Source organism: Staurois parvus, unplaced genomic scaffold, assembly GCF_062004578.1.
Source record: "Staurois parvus isolate SC_StPar_1 unplaced genomic scaffold, SC_StPar_1.0 ptg000597l, whole genome shotgun sequence".
Taxonomy (NCBI): Eukaryota; Metazoa; Chordata; class Amphibia; order Anura; family Ranidae; genus Staurois; species Staurois parvus.
The window spans coordinates 871987-892345 of NW_028318393.1; the positions used below are offsets into that span (position 1 = coordinate 871987).

Consider the following 20359-nt stretch of genomic DNA (forward strand, 5'->3'; position numbering starts at 1 on the left):
GGGGTGTTATTCCACATATACCCATATGTGAGCAATATATCATTTAATTGACATCTTTGTATAAAATAAATACAAATTTGTTATTTTCAAAAAATGTGTAGCAAAAAATAAAATGTTCCATGGACTCAACATGCCTTTCTGCAAAATCCTTGGGGTGTCTACTTTCCAAAAAGGGGTCATTTGGGGGGGGGGTCTACTGCCCTGGCATTGTAGCACCACAAGAAATGTGATGGGCAGTCAGAAAATAAAAACTGTGGAAATGCCAATAGATAGATATATATATATATATATATATATATATATATCATAGTTTGTAGACGCTATAACTGTCACACAAACCAATTAAAATACATGTATTGGGATTTTTTTTTACCAAAGGCATGAAGCAGAATCCATTTTGGCCTAAATTTATGACTAACTTTGAGTTTATTGGATATTTTTTATAACCAAAAGTGAAAAATATTGTTCTTTTTCAAAATGTTTGGTCTTTTTTTGTTTATAGTGCAAAAAGAGAAAATCAGAGAGGTGATAAAATACCACCAAAAGAAAGCTCTATTTGTGTGCAAAAAGGACATGAATTTTGTTTCTGTACAGCATTGCATGACCGCACAATTACCAGTTGAAATAGAGCAGTGCCGAACAGCAATAAATGGCCTGGTTATGAAGGGGGGGTAAATATTCCGGAAGGCAAGTGGTTAAAAGCATAGTGATAATGGAAGCAACGTTCACCTTCAAATCTACACAATTTTAATTCAGTGCATGAGATGTCATGAGCTATGCAATGCTTCTGTTTTTTGCATAAATGAAGCAATTCTTTAGTTGTGGTATGTTACAAAAATTTCACATACGGTTTTCTAATTGCATATTCTACTTGAACTCAGGCCTTACAAAGCACAACTGTCCCTAAGGAAACTAAAGCAAATAAAGGCATTCCTGGGTCTGCAAGGCTGTGTGAGGCCAAGCCTGTATGCGAGGAGGCTTCCATTGGGCTTCCAGTGAATAGAGATCATATAAGTCTCTACATATACTTTTCATGTTCATGTATTCCACAGAGTACACTCTAGAAAGCAAGAGTTTCATGTCTTCAGGCAACCATTCAGTTTGAATTGGCTTGAAGAGCAACCTATCGTACAACATAGTAATTAAGAATGTTTGGCGATGCAGCGTAATAAAAAGCATGCTATGTGCATTTTGCTTGACTATACTGCAGGCGCAATGGCAGCTATTGTACGCATGTGTTGGGATATTCACTGCGATGCAACACACAAAGTATCATACGCTGTATATTCTCTGTACAATGTCCTTTAAATTTACCAACAACTATGTAGCATTACAGCATACCTAAACCATCTGTTCATATCATGTAGTCACTGGCAATGCAGTTGCTGGTAATTTTATAGGGAATTGTGCAGTCAGATTGTAACTTGTGTGTCCAGAAGAGTAAAAAAAACACTGGTGACAATTCAGTGCACTGTAAGAATTGAAAACTAAAAATTCTAGCAGCTCTGTTTTTCTATCTAAATGTTACTATCTGCATTCATAACCTGACCTGACTCTCGTCACAAGCTTTATCCAAATCCTGAAGCAGTACATACAAGTTTCACTTAAAGGATAAGTTCACCTTTGGGACATGTTATATGTTCCACCCGTTTTTAGGGTGGAACATGTAACATGTTCCCATAGCCACAGCCGCGCCTGTCATCCCCCCTCCCTCTGACAAATAGTACAGGGAGAAGTTTTTCCATTTCTTTTGTTTGTATTGATATGACACAAAAAAGTGGCTAAGCAAAAGCCAAAATTAACATATTCCACGCATAACCCCAAAAATGGACTGGACAAAGTTATTGGCACCTTCTCAAAATTGTAAGAAATAATTGCATTCCAAGTTTGTGATGCTCCTGTAATTTGTACTTAAACTTACCTGTATCTATTAACAGGTGCTGAAAATATAGAAATCACACATGCAACCAGTTAAAATGGTAAAAACTTTACTTAATTTTTCTTTGGTGTGTCTCTGTGTGGCACATGGAGCATGGAGAAGAGAAAGAGCAGCAAAGAATCTCAAGTTTACAAGTCCATCTCCAAAAATCTTAATGTTCCTGTGTCCACTGTGCATAACATTGTCAAGAAGTTTACAGTCCATGGCACTGTAACTAATCTCCTTGGAAGTTTACAAAAGTAAAAATTGATAAAAGATTGCAACGAAGGATTGTTCAAATGGTGGATAAAGAACTTCCAGACAAATTCAAGATGATCTTCAGGCTCAGGGTACAACTGTGTCAGCCCGCACTATACATCGCCATCTGAATGAAAAGGGACTCTATGGTAGGAGACCCAGGAGAACCCCACTGCTGACACAGAAACATAAAAAAAGCCAGATTGGAGTTTGCTAAAACTTACCCGAGGGAGCCAAAATCCTTTACAGCTTTTTGGTAAAGCCCATCATTCTACTGTTTTCAGAAAAAGAAATGAGGTCTTTAAAGAAAAGAATACAGTCCCTACAGTCAAACATGGTGGAGGCTCACTGAGGTTTTGGGGTTGCTTTGCTGCTTCAGGCACTGGATGTCTTGACTGTGTGAATGGAATTATGAAATCTGATGACTACCAAACATTCTGGGGTAGGGCCCAGTGTCAGAAAGCTGGGTCTCCGTCAGAGGTCATGGGTCTTACAGCAGGACAATGACCCAAAGCACATGTCAAAAAGAAGTCCAGATCTCAATCCCATAGAGCACATGTGGAGAGATCTCGAAACAACAATTGGCAAAAGGAACCCTTCCAATCTGAGAGACCTGGAGCAGTTGGCAAAAGCAGAGTGGTCCAAAATTCCAGTAGAGAGATGTGAGAAACGCATTGATGGTTACATCAGAGTGATATCACGCATGAACATATAGTGTGTGTATATACTGTGTTCCATTGTTAAGCGCTGCACCATTTTATTTCATATATATAAGATGGTTACAGAAAGCCATTGATTTCAGTTAGTTTTCCCAAGGGATCTGCTACCGAATATTACATTGAGGGTGCCAACAATTTTGTCCAATCCATTTTTGGGTTTTTTTGTGGAATGCGTCAGCTTTGGCTTTTTGTTTCTCCACTATTTTGTGTCATACCAATACAAACAAAAGAAATAAACATGACAATGCCTGAACATTCATAATTGCAACAATTTTCAGGGTGAAGTGGTGCATTATTTGACAGAAATGTCAGGATGCCAATATTTTTGCCCATGACTGTACCCAAAACTCAGCATAGTTTATTTAGAATTAAATATGGTACTCACAATAATACTGTTGGTGTGCATAATCTAACCGTACACATTTACAATTAATAGAACAGGTAAAAAAAATACTCTTTTGCATTTCACTATTTTCCCATCAATATTAAACTATGGGATTTGTGGTCCAAAACAGGAACCCACCTACCCCATCCTCCCACCACCATCCTAGCAATATGTTATGCTTTTTACAGTTTATACCAGTGTCACATGATGTTCCGGGTCTTCTTCCAGTTCAGTTTTCTCCCAATGGTGGGCAGTTCTTTATGATGCAGATAGCAGCCCCATCATGATAACATCAGCAACACTCTCTGCATCAATACAAAGTACAAGCTGTTTTTTAACCTGTTACTCTTCACTCACACTTGACCGACTCCAAAAGTCCAGCGACTTTGGAGTGCAACTTTGATGCAACTTTCGATGGGTGCGACTTGGATGTGATTTGTCCCTCTGCAAAGTCAGAGCAACTGTTGCACCTCTGGCGCATGTAAAACATTGAAGTCTGTGTCCCTCAAGTTGCATGAAAATTGTACCAAAGTAGTACATGAACTACTTTGAAGTCGCTGCAACTTTAAGTCGCACATATATGAATGGTTATCATTGGAAAATAAGTGGTACGACTTGTCATACGACTCTAATTTCCAAAGGCGCATGACAAGTGTGAATGGGGTCTCCAATTGAGGACATCTTGTGCACTGCAACATATTACTTGGGGTTAGTTAAACCTGCTATGAAAAAATTTGAAAATTATTTTCTAGTTTTGGATAGAGGTAAGGGATTAGAACATATGTCAGGTTTTTATTGCTATCTCTGCCCCCATTAGGGAGACTCACCCTCTAGTTTTGCCTTTTGTTCAACTTTAAACCAGGGACAGCTAGGCAGATATCACTTTCAGAAGGAGGTCAATAGTGGGGCAAGTCTGGGCAAGAAGAGTACACAAACTATTTCAAAAATATTTTAAAATGAACCTGTTCCCAGGCTGAATTATTTACATATTCGGAACAAGCAGTAAAATCACTTTAAGGGCCCATACACACTAGGGGCAGAAAAATTGCCTGAACCTCAGACAGAAAACAGCGGCATGAAAAATTCTCATATTCGTTCATACTGCACCAGAGTGTATGAGAGTTTATGGGCATTTGCTTTTTTAACTTTTTTCCTAAACATTCTCCGGCTGCTCATTTTTCAATGTACACCTGAAAACATTGAACGCTCCTAAACATGGCATTTATGAGTGTCAAGCGGTTTTCTGTGCAAAAATGTTATTCTGTAGGGTACTTTTTTCTGCCTCTAAACGTTCCTCCTAAAATATGCCTGCAAATGCCCTAATGTGCACGGACACATAGGCTAACATAGAGCTGCTTCTATAGGCTGAAGAAATGAATATGAAATGCCTGTATAAGCGGCATTTTTTATGTCCAGTGTGCATGGACCCTAACTCTAGGTTCACCCACGAACAAAACATGCCGCTCTTTACAGTTACGCAGGGCTGCCATTCATTCTTAATGGCACCCCCATGCATCCAAAGCAGCAGCGCATTTGGGGGTGCGGGAACCGCTGGAAAATCACATGGTGCAAAAGCAATTTGCGATTTTCCTGCATTTAACTGAATGTGCTGTTGGGCCCGTGCAAATACAGCTTGCAGAGTGGCAATAGTGTAAACCTAGCCTTAATCAAGAACCCAATTAAGCTCTATATCTATAGGCAAGATGATAAAATTTACTTTTTCAGGCACTGAAATCTTGACACTTTCCCTTTTTCTTTTTACTGCAACAGAATCTTAGCAGCCTGCCAACCCCCTAAGGAAAACACACAAAAGGTGTTTGAAACCCACTGAAACCCAACTTTAGGGCACATTCACACCAGTCCAGTCCACAGCGGTGCATTTAACATGTATTTGCATTGCACAGGCAGACATTTGTATATTCAGTAGTGTGTTGCTACCCCAACAAATTTAACACTTTGAAACATATAGAATATAAAACATACAAAATTCATGAAAATACAGGCCACTTTCCTACCAGTGAAAAAAGGCACCGTTGTGCACAGTAAAAATCTATTAAACAAGCAATGCCCCTTTCAGTCTTATCCTTTTCCTGGGCAAAGTTGCTGAAACAAAAAAAGTTGGAGTATTGCTGAAAGAAGTGCTGGTACTAGTCAGTATGACATCTATTGCATTCTCACAGAAATATCTTTAATGGGGTGACCAGACCATTGCATGAAATCCTATTGTATCGGTCAATCCCTGAACTAGGTCTTGTAGACCAGCAAACTGCACTGTTGAAGACCCTAAAACCTAATGAGAACATTTAATAATACTTTAAAATTAACCTGAACCCAGACTATGTGTACTAAATTATGGATTTATGACAATTACAAACACACTCTACAGGCTTGTTCACACAGTGCGCTGGGACCTCACTGGGCAAGAAGGCAAAAAGCCTTGTACCCTATGGTGTCAGTTCACACCATTGCATTGTAGCAGTGTGTACTAGAGAGTACTGCATGCATGCACTTCAGGGCAGCACATTGTGATGCAATTACTAGGGATGCACTGGTAGCGGTTTTTTAAGACTGACTATAATTACAGTACATACATAGTTACATAGTTAGCCTGGCTGAAAAAAGACAAGTTCATCTAGTTCAACCATAAAAAAAAAAAAGTTAAAATACTATACCCCCAGAGGATCCAGAGGAAGGCAAAAAAACCCCCAGCAAAGCATGACCCAATTTGCTCCTGCAGGGGAAAAAATTCCTTCCTGATCCCCTGAGAGGCAATCGGATATTTTTTAATATAATTTGATCAACTTTACCTATAAATGTTAGTATCCAGTTATATTCTGTGTATCTAGGAAAGAATCCAGGCCTTTTTGAAAGCAAACTACTGAGCTGGCCAGAACCAACTCTTGAGGGACTCTAGTCCACATTTTCACAGCTCTTACTGTGAAGATTTATAGAATGCCTCAGGATGAATAACTTCTACACCGAGTTTACTATATGAACCACTGATGTATTTATACATGTTGATCATATTCCCCCTTAATATCCTCTTCTCAAGAGAGAATGAATTCAGTTCCTCTAATCTTTCCTCATAGCTGATCTCCTCCATGCCTCTTATCAGTTTGGTTGCCATTATCTGTACTTTCTCCAGTTCCCCAATGTTCTTTTTGTAAATTGGTGCCTAAAACTGAACTGCATATTCTAGATGAGGTCTTACTAATGATTTGTACAGGGGTAATATGATAACTCTCTCTCTGGAGTCTATACCTCTTTTACTACAAGAGAGGATTTTGCTTGCTTTAGAAAGCACAGCTTGGCATTGCATGCCATTATAAAGCTTGTGATCTACCAGAACCTCCAGATCCTTCTCCACCATTGATTCCCCCAATTGTGCACTCCCTATTATGTATGATGCATGCATATTCTTAGCCCCCAAGTGCATAACCTTACATTTATCAACATTAAATCTCATTTGCCACATAGTTGCCCAATTAAACAGTGCATTGAAATCGGCTTGTAAGTTGGAGGCACCCTGTAAGGATGTTATTCCACTGCACAGCTTTGTGTCATCTGCAAAGACTGAAATGGGATTTTTAATCCCAGACCCTAAATCGTCTATAAATATATTAAAAAGTAAGGGTCCCAACACTGAACCTTGGGGTACACCACTAACAACCCTAGACCATTCAGAGTATGAATCATTAACTACTACTCTCTCAATTTGGTATTTTAGCCAGTTTTCTATTCATTTACATACAGATTTTTCCAAGCCTGTAGACTTTACCTTACACATTAGCCATGTGTACTGATACCTTTTTTTTCAAGTACTCTCTGATACCACTTACCAATACCTTTTGAAAAACTAATGAAAAAATGAATACCGTTTCTTTATAATTATGAAGAACTGTAACTCAAAAGACATTGCCCTGTTGAATTAGTGGTAGCCCAGCAGTGTGTGAATTTATATATTTATTTACAAATTATATATTAAATTTAATTATTTTTAGGTTTTTAACTGATTTTTTTCACTACACTTATTTGTTGTGCCTGGAGGTGTGGTGGTAGGCCAGTAAACATAAAATTGATCATTGCCCTTGGATGCATTTATTTTTTACTCATAACACCCAGCTCACCTGCCTCTGTCTTGGTGGCGTAGCAGTAGAGCACTTGCCAGAAATTCTGCGGTCTAGATGTCACATCTCACACTGCCTCACGTTGATGTGTGTGATGTCAGACATCTGGAAGCCACCCTCGTGCGACGTCCTCCTGTGTCACTCTCCATAAAGGAGGCCGTTACAGTCTGCGGACTTGAAGGTATCAGTTTTAGTATTCGAGCATTTGAATGAGTACAAGAACTCGGTATCGGTGTAATGCTTGCAATTACCATACTCCATCACCACTGTGTGAATACAACTTAATAAAATGTCACTTGTGTCATTTCAATAAAGTTCTAACAAAAAAGTTAACAGTGCAATATACTCTGAGATTGGAGCATCAGCACTTTTTACTCCCAGTGCACACCAGCGGCTGTGCAATCAACTCTTGCTGGTATGAATGAGCCCTTAATAAAGATCTCATTAACCCCTGTAGCTACAGGCACTGTGGGGAATTGTATCTTCAAATTTCACAATGAAGGCACTGAGCGCATTTTTGCTCGTTCCTACCCATTCTGTTTTTGATAACTAATTTATTTCAATGGTCTGCCAAACACACGGGAATGTGCAAAAAATATAGCAGGTATGGCTTTTAAAAATTGAGCTACACTAAACCACATTGTACTGTGTGTACAAACATGCTGCATTTGTTAGATGCATTTCCCACACTACATTCTAGTGTGAACAGGCCCTTAAATCTGAGCTTTTTTCCTATTGTTATCTATCGCAACTGAATTTTGGCAGGCAGCCTGCAATCCTTCCAATTGCCCAATCACACCAGCCAAATCTGCCACAGTGCATTTAACACATCATTTGAATGGGCTACCTAATGCACCATAACAGCCCAAAAATCATGCATGCAGCATGGGGCACCACAATGCATGGTAGTGTGTTACCAGAGGTGAGTTGCGATGCAAGTGCATTAGCAATGTCTGAATGGCACTGTATCAGACCAAGATGTGTTGCTGTGTTATTGCAACACACTGATGTGAATGGACTTTAAAGTGTTGCTAAACCCCGGACCACTATGTCTGATCTCCCACAGTACACTGAACATGAAAATGCAATTATTTTAGTAAATATAAACTGCTAAATACCTTTTCTCATCAGCAGTCTTGTGACTTCTATCAGTGTCCGGCTGAGCACTGGTTAAAACTTGTAGGATAAGTTTTCATTCCACTCTGACTGTCCTATGAGGCTGCATAACCCCTGACCTCTGTCCAGACAGTGCTGATTGGCTCTGTGCTGATGACATGAACCCCCCCCAAAGAAAAAAAAACTCTCTAGCAATACACACTAAACTGAGCATGTGTAGAGGGACTCCTAGAACTCTGTAGTATCAGCAGATGGATTGGGGACAGTAGAAGAAGGAGAGGATCAGAGAAGACAGGATCAAAAATGCACATTAGATTAAGGCAGTCCATTCATTTAAACAGGCCGCCTAACCCACCAAAAAATGTGCATATAGTACCTTTGGCAGTGCACAGCTACACACACTGTGATATGCTGCAACCATACCCCTTGGCTAGACGAGTTAGGAATAAATGGCACTGAATCGCATCAATGTGCTGAACACATAGTGTGATGCGGTGAACAGGCCCTTGAGGCAGTGGAGGTAAACTTTCTTGATATTGGCAGCCCCTGGCATTCAGTAAATGTAATGCTATAGAAAGCGGTCAAAGACTGCAGACAAGCAACAGAATATGGTCAAAGACTATGGGCTTGCTATAAGAGATGGTCAAAGAACGCAAATTTGCTTTGGGGGTTGTTAAGACACTGGGGACATGCTTCACAAGACATAGATTGGAGACACACTACATGAGATTGCTAGAGTTCACCAATATTACAGGGTAATAGGGAAACACAGATTACTGTCTGCAGGGGTCCTAAGGGCCACGCAAAAAGGGCCACATATGGCCCTCACCACAGGTTAGCCACCAGGACCTTAGAGTCTTTGTGGTGCTTTTTGAGGATCTTTCAGAATGAATTACTTCGCAGTACAAGGGCTAGGGAAGTCAGAGATGACTTGATTTAAAGCTCTTTTACTGCTTGTTAAGAATATGTAAATACTTTAATCCCCATAGTCACACTGCTCCGGGATCACCAGACTACTGACAAAGGGAGTGGTTGGACTGGTGCAGTACAACAATGTCCAGATGAAAAACTGAAGTACTGAGCAGGTAAGCTATATTCCCTGTTTGAATCTCAGGGCTTCGTTTTTATTTTTTTTATTTTTTTTTTTGGGGGGGGGGGGGTTTGGGTTGGTGTTCTATAGTATATGGGCATCACAGGACTATCTCATTCAATTCAATGGGAACAGAAGAGTCATATATGCCAGCAGTCTATTACAGACAAAAGTAAGAATAAGAAGTCCTTCCAGATGGAATCATTTTATGCAGGTAGTATTGGAAATGTCCTGTACAGGACTGCTGCAAATTACATCCAGCATTCACTCATTCTTTTATTACGTACAATGAGTAAAGCAGTAAAACAATGTGGATGATCTGTGAGCATAGAAAGCAAAATAAATGAAAAGCTTGATTCACTTTATTATTTCACGGGTATTACTGCAGAAAACATTATACATAAATGCAAGCAGTACACAGTAGCTTGGATGCAGATCATTTCAAATTATATATACAGAAATCCTATAAATAAAAACATATATAATACTTAACTGAAAATTATCAAATAGTACCTTCTATTTACAAACAAATACAGAACAGCTGAACCATTATGGAATCATAATCAATTAAGATTATTTGTAGGTGCCTACGTAAATATATGCATCTATTTCTGTAATTTGGACAAATTGTTGGCTATAAAAAAAAAAATGTACATGTATGTCTGAGTCCCACATTCGTATGTCCACAGATGGAAAGCTGTACTGTACAAAGCCTGCCATAATTCACATTGGTGCGTTTTACTAGCACACAGATGCTCCCAACATTAACCATATGAGAACATATTGACAGTATATCACAAGCACAGTAGTAGTATACTCATCACATCATCAGTATTCTATACTACAATATGAATAATATTTATCATACTGTAAAAAGAGAATAAAAAATACAGGTATTAGAACCCAAATGACATTCTGCACCAAAAGCACCTTTGCCACTTAAAATGTCCACTATCATGTCCAAACTACTCAAATGATGGAACTGTCCCGAATTAATCACTGAATTCACCGTGGCAATCAACCTTTTGCTTGAATGTGAGAGAGCGCAAAATTGTAAACATGCATTTTTATCTATTGTTCACAGCACCCCAAATGCACAACAGGAGACCTGTGTTTTTGTGCATGTAAGAATGTGTGGCAAAAGCACAAAACGCTACGCTTGAAACTCAGAAGGAGCATCAGCTGCTTTGCTGCATTTGTTGTGTTTGTTGTGTGTAGGGCAACCCATTGATGGGGCGCCCAACAAGCAAAAAAAAAAAAAAGTGCATAAATGCGATGCCCAATGTGGTGCTACACTAATGGAATTGGGGCTTGCATATGTGTAAACTGGACGTTAGAGAGTTAACAGGGGCTAGGATTTCTATATGTGTAAACTGGACGTTAGAGAGTTAACGGGGGCTAGGATTTCTATATGTGTAAACTGAATGTTAGAGAGTTAACGGGGGCTAGGATTTCTATATGTGTAAACTGGATGTTAGAGAGTTAACTGGGGCTAGGATTTCTATATGTGTAAACTGGATGTTAGAGAGTTAACGGGGGCTAGGATTTCTATATGTGTAAACTGGATGTTAGAGAGTTAACGGGGGCTAGGATTTCTATATGTGTAAACTGAATGTTAGAGAGTTAACAGGGGCTAAGATTTCTATATGTGTAAAATGGATGTTAGACAGTTAATGGGGGCTTAGATTTCTATATGTGTAAAATGGATTTTAGAGAGTTAACGGGGTCTAGGATTTCTATATGTGTAAACTGAATGTTAGAGAGTTAACGGGGGCTTAGATTTCTATATGTGTAAACTGAATGTTAGAGAGTTAATGGGGGCTAGGATTTCTATATGTGTAAACTGGATGTTAGAGAGTTAACGGGGGGGGGGGGGGGGGATGATTTCTATATGTGTAAACTGAATGTTAGAGACTTAACAAGGACTTAAATTTCTATATGTGTAAAATGGATGTTAGACAGTCAATGGGGGCTTAGACTTCTATATGTGTAAAATGATGTTAGAGAGTTAACGGGGGGGGGGGGGGGGATGATTTCTATATGTGTAAAATGATGTTAGAGAGTTAACGAGGGCTAAGATTTCTATATGTGTAAAATGGATGTTAGAGAGTTAACGGGGGCTTAGACTTCTATATACGCAGACTGAATGTTAGAGAGTTAAAGGAATAGTCCTGCTTATAGTTACAAACTACAGCTGCAGCTAATGGCAACACTGGGATATGCAGCAGTTCTATTGGTGGGGGGGGGGGGGGGGAGTGGGAAGAGGCTACTACACAACACTGTAAAAGATTCCCATGGTGTCATAAACTGGAATGATTAGCTCAGATACTTTACTGCACACACCTGATCATAGACTGGCAATGCGATTGTGTAGTTGATGCCAGCATAGGATCCCATTCATTTATTTTATACATATCATCCCATACATGGTGTATGTACTAGGTATGAACCCATACATATAATCTATACATATGATACCCTACATACAATCTATACATATGATCCCCTACATATAATCTATACATATGATCCCCTATGTATGATTCCCTACATATAATCTTTACATATGATCCCCTACATACAATTTTACAAATGATCCCCTATGTACGACCCCCTACATACAATCTATACAAATTATCCCCTATGTATGACCCCCTACATACAATCTATACAAATTATCCCCTATGTACGATCCCCTACATACAATCTATACAAATTATCCCCTATGTATGATCCCCTACATATAATCTCTACAAATGATCCCCTACATATAATCTATACATATGATCCCATCCTTAATACTAAAGGTACTATAGGTATGATCCCCTACATATAATCCCTACAAATGATCCCCTACATATAATCTCTCCATATGATCCCCTACATATAATCTCTCCATATGATCCCCTACATATTATCTCTCCATATGATCCCCTTCATATAATCTCTCCATATGATCCCCTTCATATAATCTCTCCATATGATCCCCTTCATATAATCTCTCCATATGATCCCCTTCATATAATCTCTCCATATGATCCCCTACATATTATCTCTCCATAAAATCCCCTACATATTATCTCTCCATATGATCCCCTACATATAATCTCTCCATATGATCCCCTACATATTATCTCTCCATATGATCCCCTACATATTATCTCTCCATATGATCCCCTACATATTATCTCTCCATAAGATCCCCTACATATAATCTCTCCATATGATCCCCTACATATTATCTCTCCATAAAATCCCCTACATATAATCTCTCCATATGATCCCCTACATATTATCTCTCCATATGATCCCCTACATATAATCTCTCCATATGATCCCCTACATATTATCTCTCCATATGATCCCCTACATATAATCTCTCCATATGATCCTCTACATATAATCTCTCCATATGATCCCCTACATATTATCTCTCCATATGATCCCCTACATATTATCTCTCCATATGATCCCCTACATATAATCTCTCCATATGATCCCCTACATATAATCTCTCCATATGATCCCCTACATATAATCTCTCCATATGATCCCCTACATATTATCTCTCCATATGATCCCCTACATATTATCTCTCCATATGATCCTCTACATATAATCTCTCCATATGATCCCCTACATATTATCTCTCCATATGATCCCCTACATATTATCTCTCCATATGATCCCCTACATATAATCTCTCCATATGATCCCCTACATATAATCTCTCCATATGATCCCCTACATATTATCTCTCCATATGATCCCCTACATATTATCTCTCCATATGATCCCCTACATATAATCTCTCCATATGATCCCCTACATATTATCTCTCCATATGATCCCCTACATATAATCTCTCCATATGATCCTCTACATATAATCTCTCCATATGATCCCCTACATATTATCTCTCCATATGATCCCCTACATATTATCTCTCCATATGATCCCCTACATATAATCTCTCCATATGATCCCCTACATATAATCTCTCCATATGATCCCCTACATATTATCTCTCCATATGATCCCCTACATATTATCTCTCCATATGATCCCCTACATATTATCTCTCCATATGATCCCCTACATATTATCTCTCCATATGATCCTCTACATATAATCTCTCCATATGATCCCCTACATATAATCTCTCCATATGATCCCCTACATATAATCTCTCCATATGATCCCCTACATATTATCTCTCCATATGATCCCCTACATATTATCTCTCCATATGATCCCCTACATATAATCTCTCCATATGATCCCCTACATATTATCTCTCCATATGATCCCCTACATATAATCTCTCCATATGATCCTCTACATATAATCTCTCCATATGATCCCCTACATATTATCTCTCCATATGATCCCCTACATATTATCTCTCCATATGATCCCCTACATATAATCTCTCCATATGATCCCCTACATATAATCTCTCCATATGATCCCCTACATATTATCTCTCCATATGATCCCCTACATATTATCTCTCCATATGATCCCCTACATATTATCTCTCCATATGATCCCCTACATATTATCTCTCCATATGATCCTCTACATATAATCTCTCCATATGATCCTCTACATATAATCTCTCCACATGATGCCATAGCTAAACTGTCATCCATCCATCCGTCTTCTCTAGCTGTGATCCCTAGGCAGTATAGGGTGAGGACAGTCGGCCGGTGTCTGTGTGTCGGTCGGGATGTCTGATGTGATCCATGGATGTAGATACCTGGAAGGCTCGGACACTGCAGAGCTCTCCATATACACAGCGCTCTCTCTATAAACCAATCTGGAGCAATGTCTGACAAAGCGCAGATGACACATGGTGCCGGCCCCGGGTGACATCATAGAAGGCAGGTATGATGGCATCATGCAGAATGTGCTAATACTACAACTGATGGGAATGCTGAGGGATGGGGTCCATGATGTCTGCACTCACCCATAAGTACATCATTCCTGTGATCCCCACACACTAGTTCCGGACAATGCCTGGCTCTGGAGGGAGGGGGGTGGGGAGGCAGTCCGCCGTTCTCCGTCTTGCTCAGCGCCTTCTCCCTCTCTCCCAGCTCTGGGACATGGCACTGCTCACTGGAACTCCGCGCACGCCCTGTCTCCAGCCGGAGGGAGAGGAGAGGAGAGGGAGGGAGGAGAGAGGAGGGCACAGAGGTATGGAATGGAGGAGAGAGTCGTGGGACTGCCTGTGCTACATGGGGACCACTGGATGAGGAGCAGGAGAGGGAATACAAAGTCAATTCAGGCACAGAAGCATGATGGGGTACAGCTCCATAACAATCAAGTATTTATTTGCTTCTCCTTCTCTTCCAGCACTGGGAGAGTTAACAGCTCCCATCATTAGTCTGAAAAGTTGTGCCACTCGCCCGCCCCTTTTGCCCTCTCCACCAATTACAGAGCTGGTATTACTTTTCTCCCACAATGCACCGTGTTCTGTGAACGGATGGCGGAGATGACATTCAGCTACTCCTCCTCCATTCACAGAACTCAACACACTGTGGGAGAAGAATGATAGGAGCTCAGTAAATGGCACAGAGGTTGGAAGGGGCGGGCAGGCCGCACAACTTACAAGTCCAACAGTGGCGGTTGTTATAGTGATAGTAAAGGGGATTTTGTATTCCTATACAAAGGTGGTATAGATACACACATATTGCTCAAAGCAGTCCCTTACCTCCTCTTTTTCAGTTCCCTGGCTACTCCTCCAGGTACTTCCTCCGCTTGCTAAGAGGACCTGCGTGGGTGTGCTCCCAAAGTAGGCTGTGTCACCAATAAGCCACACCCACGCTCCATGGTCACAGAAGTATGACTGACAGCAGCCTGTGGCTCCTCATATCCATTTATGGATCTCAATGTCCACCTAAGGCTCTTGATATCCATTTATGGATCCCAATGTCCACCTATGGCTCCTGATGTACACTTATGGCCCCCAATGTCCACCTATGGCTCCCAATATCTATTTATGGATCCCAATTTCCACCTATGGCTCCCAATAACCAGTTATGAATCCCAATGTCCACCTATGGCTCCCAATATCCACTTATGGATCCCAATATCCACCTATGGCTCCCAATATCTACTTATGGATCCCAATGTCCACCTATGGCTCCCAATAACCAGTTATGAATCCCAATGTCCACCTATGGCTCCCAATATCCACTTATGGATCCCAATATCCACCTATGGCTCCAAATATCTACTTATGAATCCCAATATCCACCTATGGCTCCCAATAACCAGTTATGAATCCCAATGTCCACTTTGGCTCCCAATATCCACTTATGGCCCCCAATGTCCACCTATGGATTCCAATATCTACTTATGGATCCCAATATCCACCTATGGCTCCCAATATCTACTTATGGCCCCCAATGTCCACCTATGGCTCCCAATATCTACTTATGGATCCCAATGTCCACCTATGGCTCCCAATAACCAGTTATGGCTCCCAATATCCACTTATGGCCCCCAATGTCCACTTATGGATCCCAATATCCACCTATGGCTCCCAATATCTACTTATGGATCCCAATGTCCACCTGTGGCTCCCAATATCCACTTATGGATCCCAATGTCCACCTATTGCTCCCGATATCCACTTATGGCTCCCAATGTCCACCTATGGCTCCCAATATCCACTTATGGATCCCAATGTCCACCTATTGCTCCCGATATCCGCCTATTTCTCCCAATATCCACTTATGGCCCGCAACGTCCACCTATGGCTCCCGATATCTACTTATGGCCCCCAATGTCCACCTATGGCTCCCAATATCTACTTATGGATCCCAATGTCCACCTATGGCTCCCAATAACCAGTTATGAATCCCAATGTCCACCTATGGCTCCCAATATCTACTTATGGATCCCAATGTTCACCTATGGCTCCCAATATCCACTTATGGATCCCAATGTCCACCTATTGCTCCCGATATCCACTTATGGCTCCCAATGTCCACCTATGGCTCCCAATATCCACTTATGGATCCCAATGTCCACTTGTGGCTCCCGATATCTACTTATGGCCCGCAACGTCTGTCTATGGCTCCCGACATCCATTTATGGCTCCCAATGTCCGCCTATGGCTCCCGATATCCACTTATGGCTCCTGATGTCCGCCTATGGCTCCCAATATCCACTTATGGCTCGCGATGTCAGCCTGTGGCTCCCAATATCCACTTATGGCCCGCAATGTCAGCCTCTGGCTCCTGATATCCACTTATGGTCTACAATGTCCACCTATGGCTCCCGATATACACTTATGGCTACCGATATCCACTTATTTCTCCCTATGTCCACCTATGGCTCCCGATGCTCTCAGGGTCACCTGTGAGACCAGGAAGAGCGGTGCTGCAGCTGGTACAGTGCTGTATTGGTGACTCAGTCAGGTAAGGGAATGGATAGATTAGGTAGTGGAGAATTTTTTATTCTAATGCAGATCATGGTGTATAACATGGATAGTACGGGGACCCTTCATGGTGCTATGACACTCATTATAGCATGTATTATGGTGGGAACCAGCCCTAAGGGTCTATTCACATAGTTGCAGTACAATAACGCACAAACTCATTAGAGCACATTTTACGTGCATTGTGTTGAGGAAGCATATTCATGGGATTGAACACCCCTTTACCACCCATCATACCATAACAACATATTTGATAAAGTAAATACACACGGATTGTGGGAAAGCAGGACTATATTTAGTCTGTTTGATGTATGGGTGCAGTAAAAAATATCAGGCTGCGACGTCAGCAAGGCGGTGGTGGAGTCATGTTTTGGGCCGGAATCATGAGAATAGCGCTGGTCACCCCCTTATGGGCCCCGAAGGTGTAAAGATGACCTCTGCAAAGTATGTGGAGTTTATGACTGACCACTTTCTTCCCTGGTACAGAAGGAAGAACTATGCTTTCTGTAATAAAATCATCTTCACGCATGACAATGCACCATCTCATGCTGCAAATAATACCTCTGCATCAATGGCTGTTATGGGGATAAAAGGAGAGAAAGTCATGGTGTGGCCTCCATCCTCCCCTGATCTCAATCCTATTGAGAACCTTTGGAGCATCCTCAAGCAAAAGATCTATGAGGGTGGGAGGCAGTTTACATCCAAACAGCAGCTCTGGGAGGCTATTCTGACATCTTGCAAACAAATTCAAGCGGAAACTGTCCAAAAACGCACAAGTTCAATGGATGCAAGACTTGTGAAGCTGCTATCAAATAAGGGCTCCTATGTTAAAATGTAATGTGACCTGGTAAAATGTTTAAAAAGTTAAAATGTTGTTAAAAGTTTGATTGAAATAGCTTTTGATTTCAGTAAATATGCTGCAAACACAACAAATGACAATTTTCAGTTCTTTACAACCTATAAAGTGTTTTGAAACTTACTGTGCGTAATAATTTGGAACAGTGCATTGTAAGTTTTTTATGTTTAAAAAAATACTGTTATCATTAGGAGGTTTGTTCAATAATATTTGAATTGTACTCCTAATAGTTGATAACATGAGAATTATGCTGACTGTTATTTACATCAATTATTTAGATAAATGAGAAAAATATCATTTGCATAATAATTTGGAACACGGTGTATATGATTTAAGCCTAATACATCTGACATGTAGTAGCAACCCACTTCAGTTTGGATTTGAGAATGTAGAGGCCATTCGTTTGTAGGGCAGTGTACATGGGTTAGCAGGGGAGTGAACAGGAGGCAGCAGGGCAGAGGAAAGGTGTCAACAGAGCAGAATACAGGGGTCAGCAGGATGGAGAACAGGTGTTATCAGGACAAAAGACAGGGGTTAGTAGGGCAGAGGAAAGGAGGTCAGCAGGGTAGAGGACATTGGTCAGAAGGGAAGTGTAAAGCGGTCAGCAGGGCAGAGGACAGGTGTCAACAGAGCAGAAGACAAGGGTCAGCAGGATGGAGAACAGGAGTTATAAGAGCAAAAGATGGGTCAGTAGGGCAGAGGAAAGGGGGTCAGCAGGTTAGAGGACATTGGTCAGAAGGTAGGTGTACAGGGGTCAGCAGGACAGTGCACAGGGGTCAGCGGTCAATGTACAGGGGTCAGAGGTCAATGTACAGGGGTCAGCAGGGCAGTGTACAGGGGTCAGCGGGGCAGTTTACAGGGGTCAGGTCTAGGGAGGTGATGAGGTGGGCTACGCTCACCCAGATTTCAGTTGTGCCCCCCGCCCCAGGCCAGCCCTCCCTTGGATGTTGTGCCTGGCTGGCGGCTGCTGAGCTCCTTCCCCCACCTGCACTCAGGGCTGGGACAAGGGGTGAACAGCAGCCTGGAGGCTGGAGCAGTGAGAGGAGAAATGGCAGATAGAAAGAGCCAGGAGGAGGTGCTCTGTGTTGTGCTCTCCCTTTCTGTCAGAACAGCGCTCATCTATATAGTACATGAGACAGGATCGCTCTTAGATCTCATTGGAATACACACACTGATATTCAGGGGTATAGCTCCTCAGGACCATGTGCAAAGCCATTTTACTTACACATAAAAGCGTTTATTGACCTTTAAATGCAAGCCAAGCAGCTGTCAAAAATTCATTTAGCTTAAAAATATAACAGAAAAGTCCACTTATCTTCAGCACAACAGCATACAGAAAACATAAATATAAAGTTCATGGGTGGGATTTAGCCCAAGGTTAGCCCAGTCCAACTCTGGCTGTTTGGCAACTCCCAGCACACATGCAGCACTCCAACAGGCCTTTCTCAAAAACTCCTACTCTCCACACCTGACATTCAGAGCTTCCTGTTTTTGTGTTGCATCCTGGGAGCTGCTTAAATCGAAGTTCCAGCCGTTTTTGTGTTTATTATAAGTCAGCAGCTACGAAAACTGTAGCTGCTGACTTTTAAGAAACACTTTCCTGTCCCGGAGTCCAGCGGTGTTCTCACCCGTGCTGTCCCTTCTCTGCCTTTTCCCTTCCTGGCACCAGCATCACAACTGTGGGCACCAGGCTGTGACAGCTTGTGGCTTCACATCCGGGTGCCCACTGTACATGTGCATGTCGCAATTTGAATTCTCATTGGTCTGTCAGTCTTCTGGGACCTGTGAAGGTTCCCAGGAGACTGCGGGAGGAAGGAGGGGGCCGAACTTCCAGGTCACTTCGCCGCGGAGAACTGAGCCAGAAGTGGGAGTGGGTACCTGTCAAAAACAGCTATCCACTCCCCCCTAAAAGGTGCCAAATATGACAGTGGAGGGGGGGAGGAGGCAGATAAGTGGAGCTTCCACTTTTGAGTGGAACTCCACTTTAACTCTTTAGGGACTGGAGTCCCAGTAGACAGGAGTGGAGGTTCTTTCTCCACCCGAATGTCACTCCGAACTTCGGGTTCCTGAACGTCCGTCCTCTCCACTACGGGGCTACCCTGTAATACCTCACCCACGATGAGTGAGACCCCTGACTACACACACACGTCTGTTTTTTCCCTTAAAAGTGACCATAATCCAAATATTGGCACCACATAGCACCCATCCAGGACCCATCCCTGGTGTCTTGTACAACACACACTGTTTGATTACCGCACCGTAGCTCCTCCAATGGCTGCTGATCTCCCAGCAGCAGGAAATGTGGGTAGGGGGCAGTAATCAAACTGTGTGTGTACAGTTCAATGTGATCTAAGAGCGATCCTGTCTCATGTGCTGTATTGACAAGCTCTGATCTGGGGGGGGGAGTACAACACAGAGCACCTCCTCCTGGCTCTTTCCT

General features: G+C 41.6%; 1 protein-coding gene across 1 annotated transcript in view; it reads right to left on the bottom strand.

Annotated features, from left to right (window-relative positions):
• RBFOX2 (RNA binding fox-1 homolog 2) overlaps positions 1-14735 on the bottom strand; it is a 478104-nt gene extending 463369 nt beyond the window's left edge. Inside the window, exon 1 of the mRNA XM_089692627.1 lies at positions 14586-14735. Within this exon, the coding sequence (XP_089548753.1) occupies positions 14586-14600 (15 nt within the window). The 5' untranslated portion in view covers positions 14601-14735. The remainder of the gene's footprint in view (positions 1-14585) is intronic.
• Positions 14736-20359: the final 5624 nt, after the last annotated feature.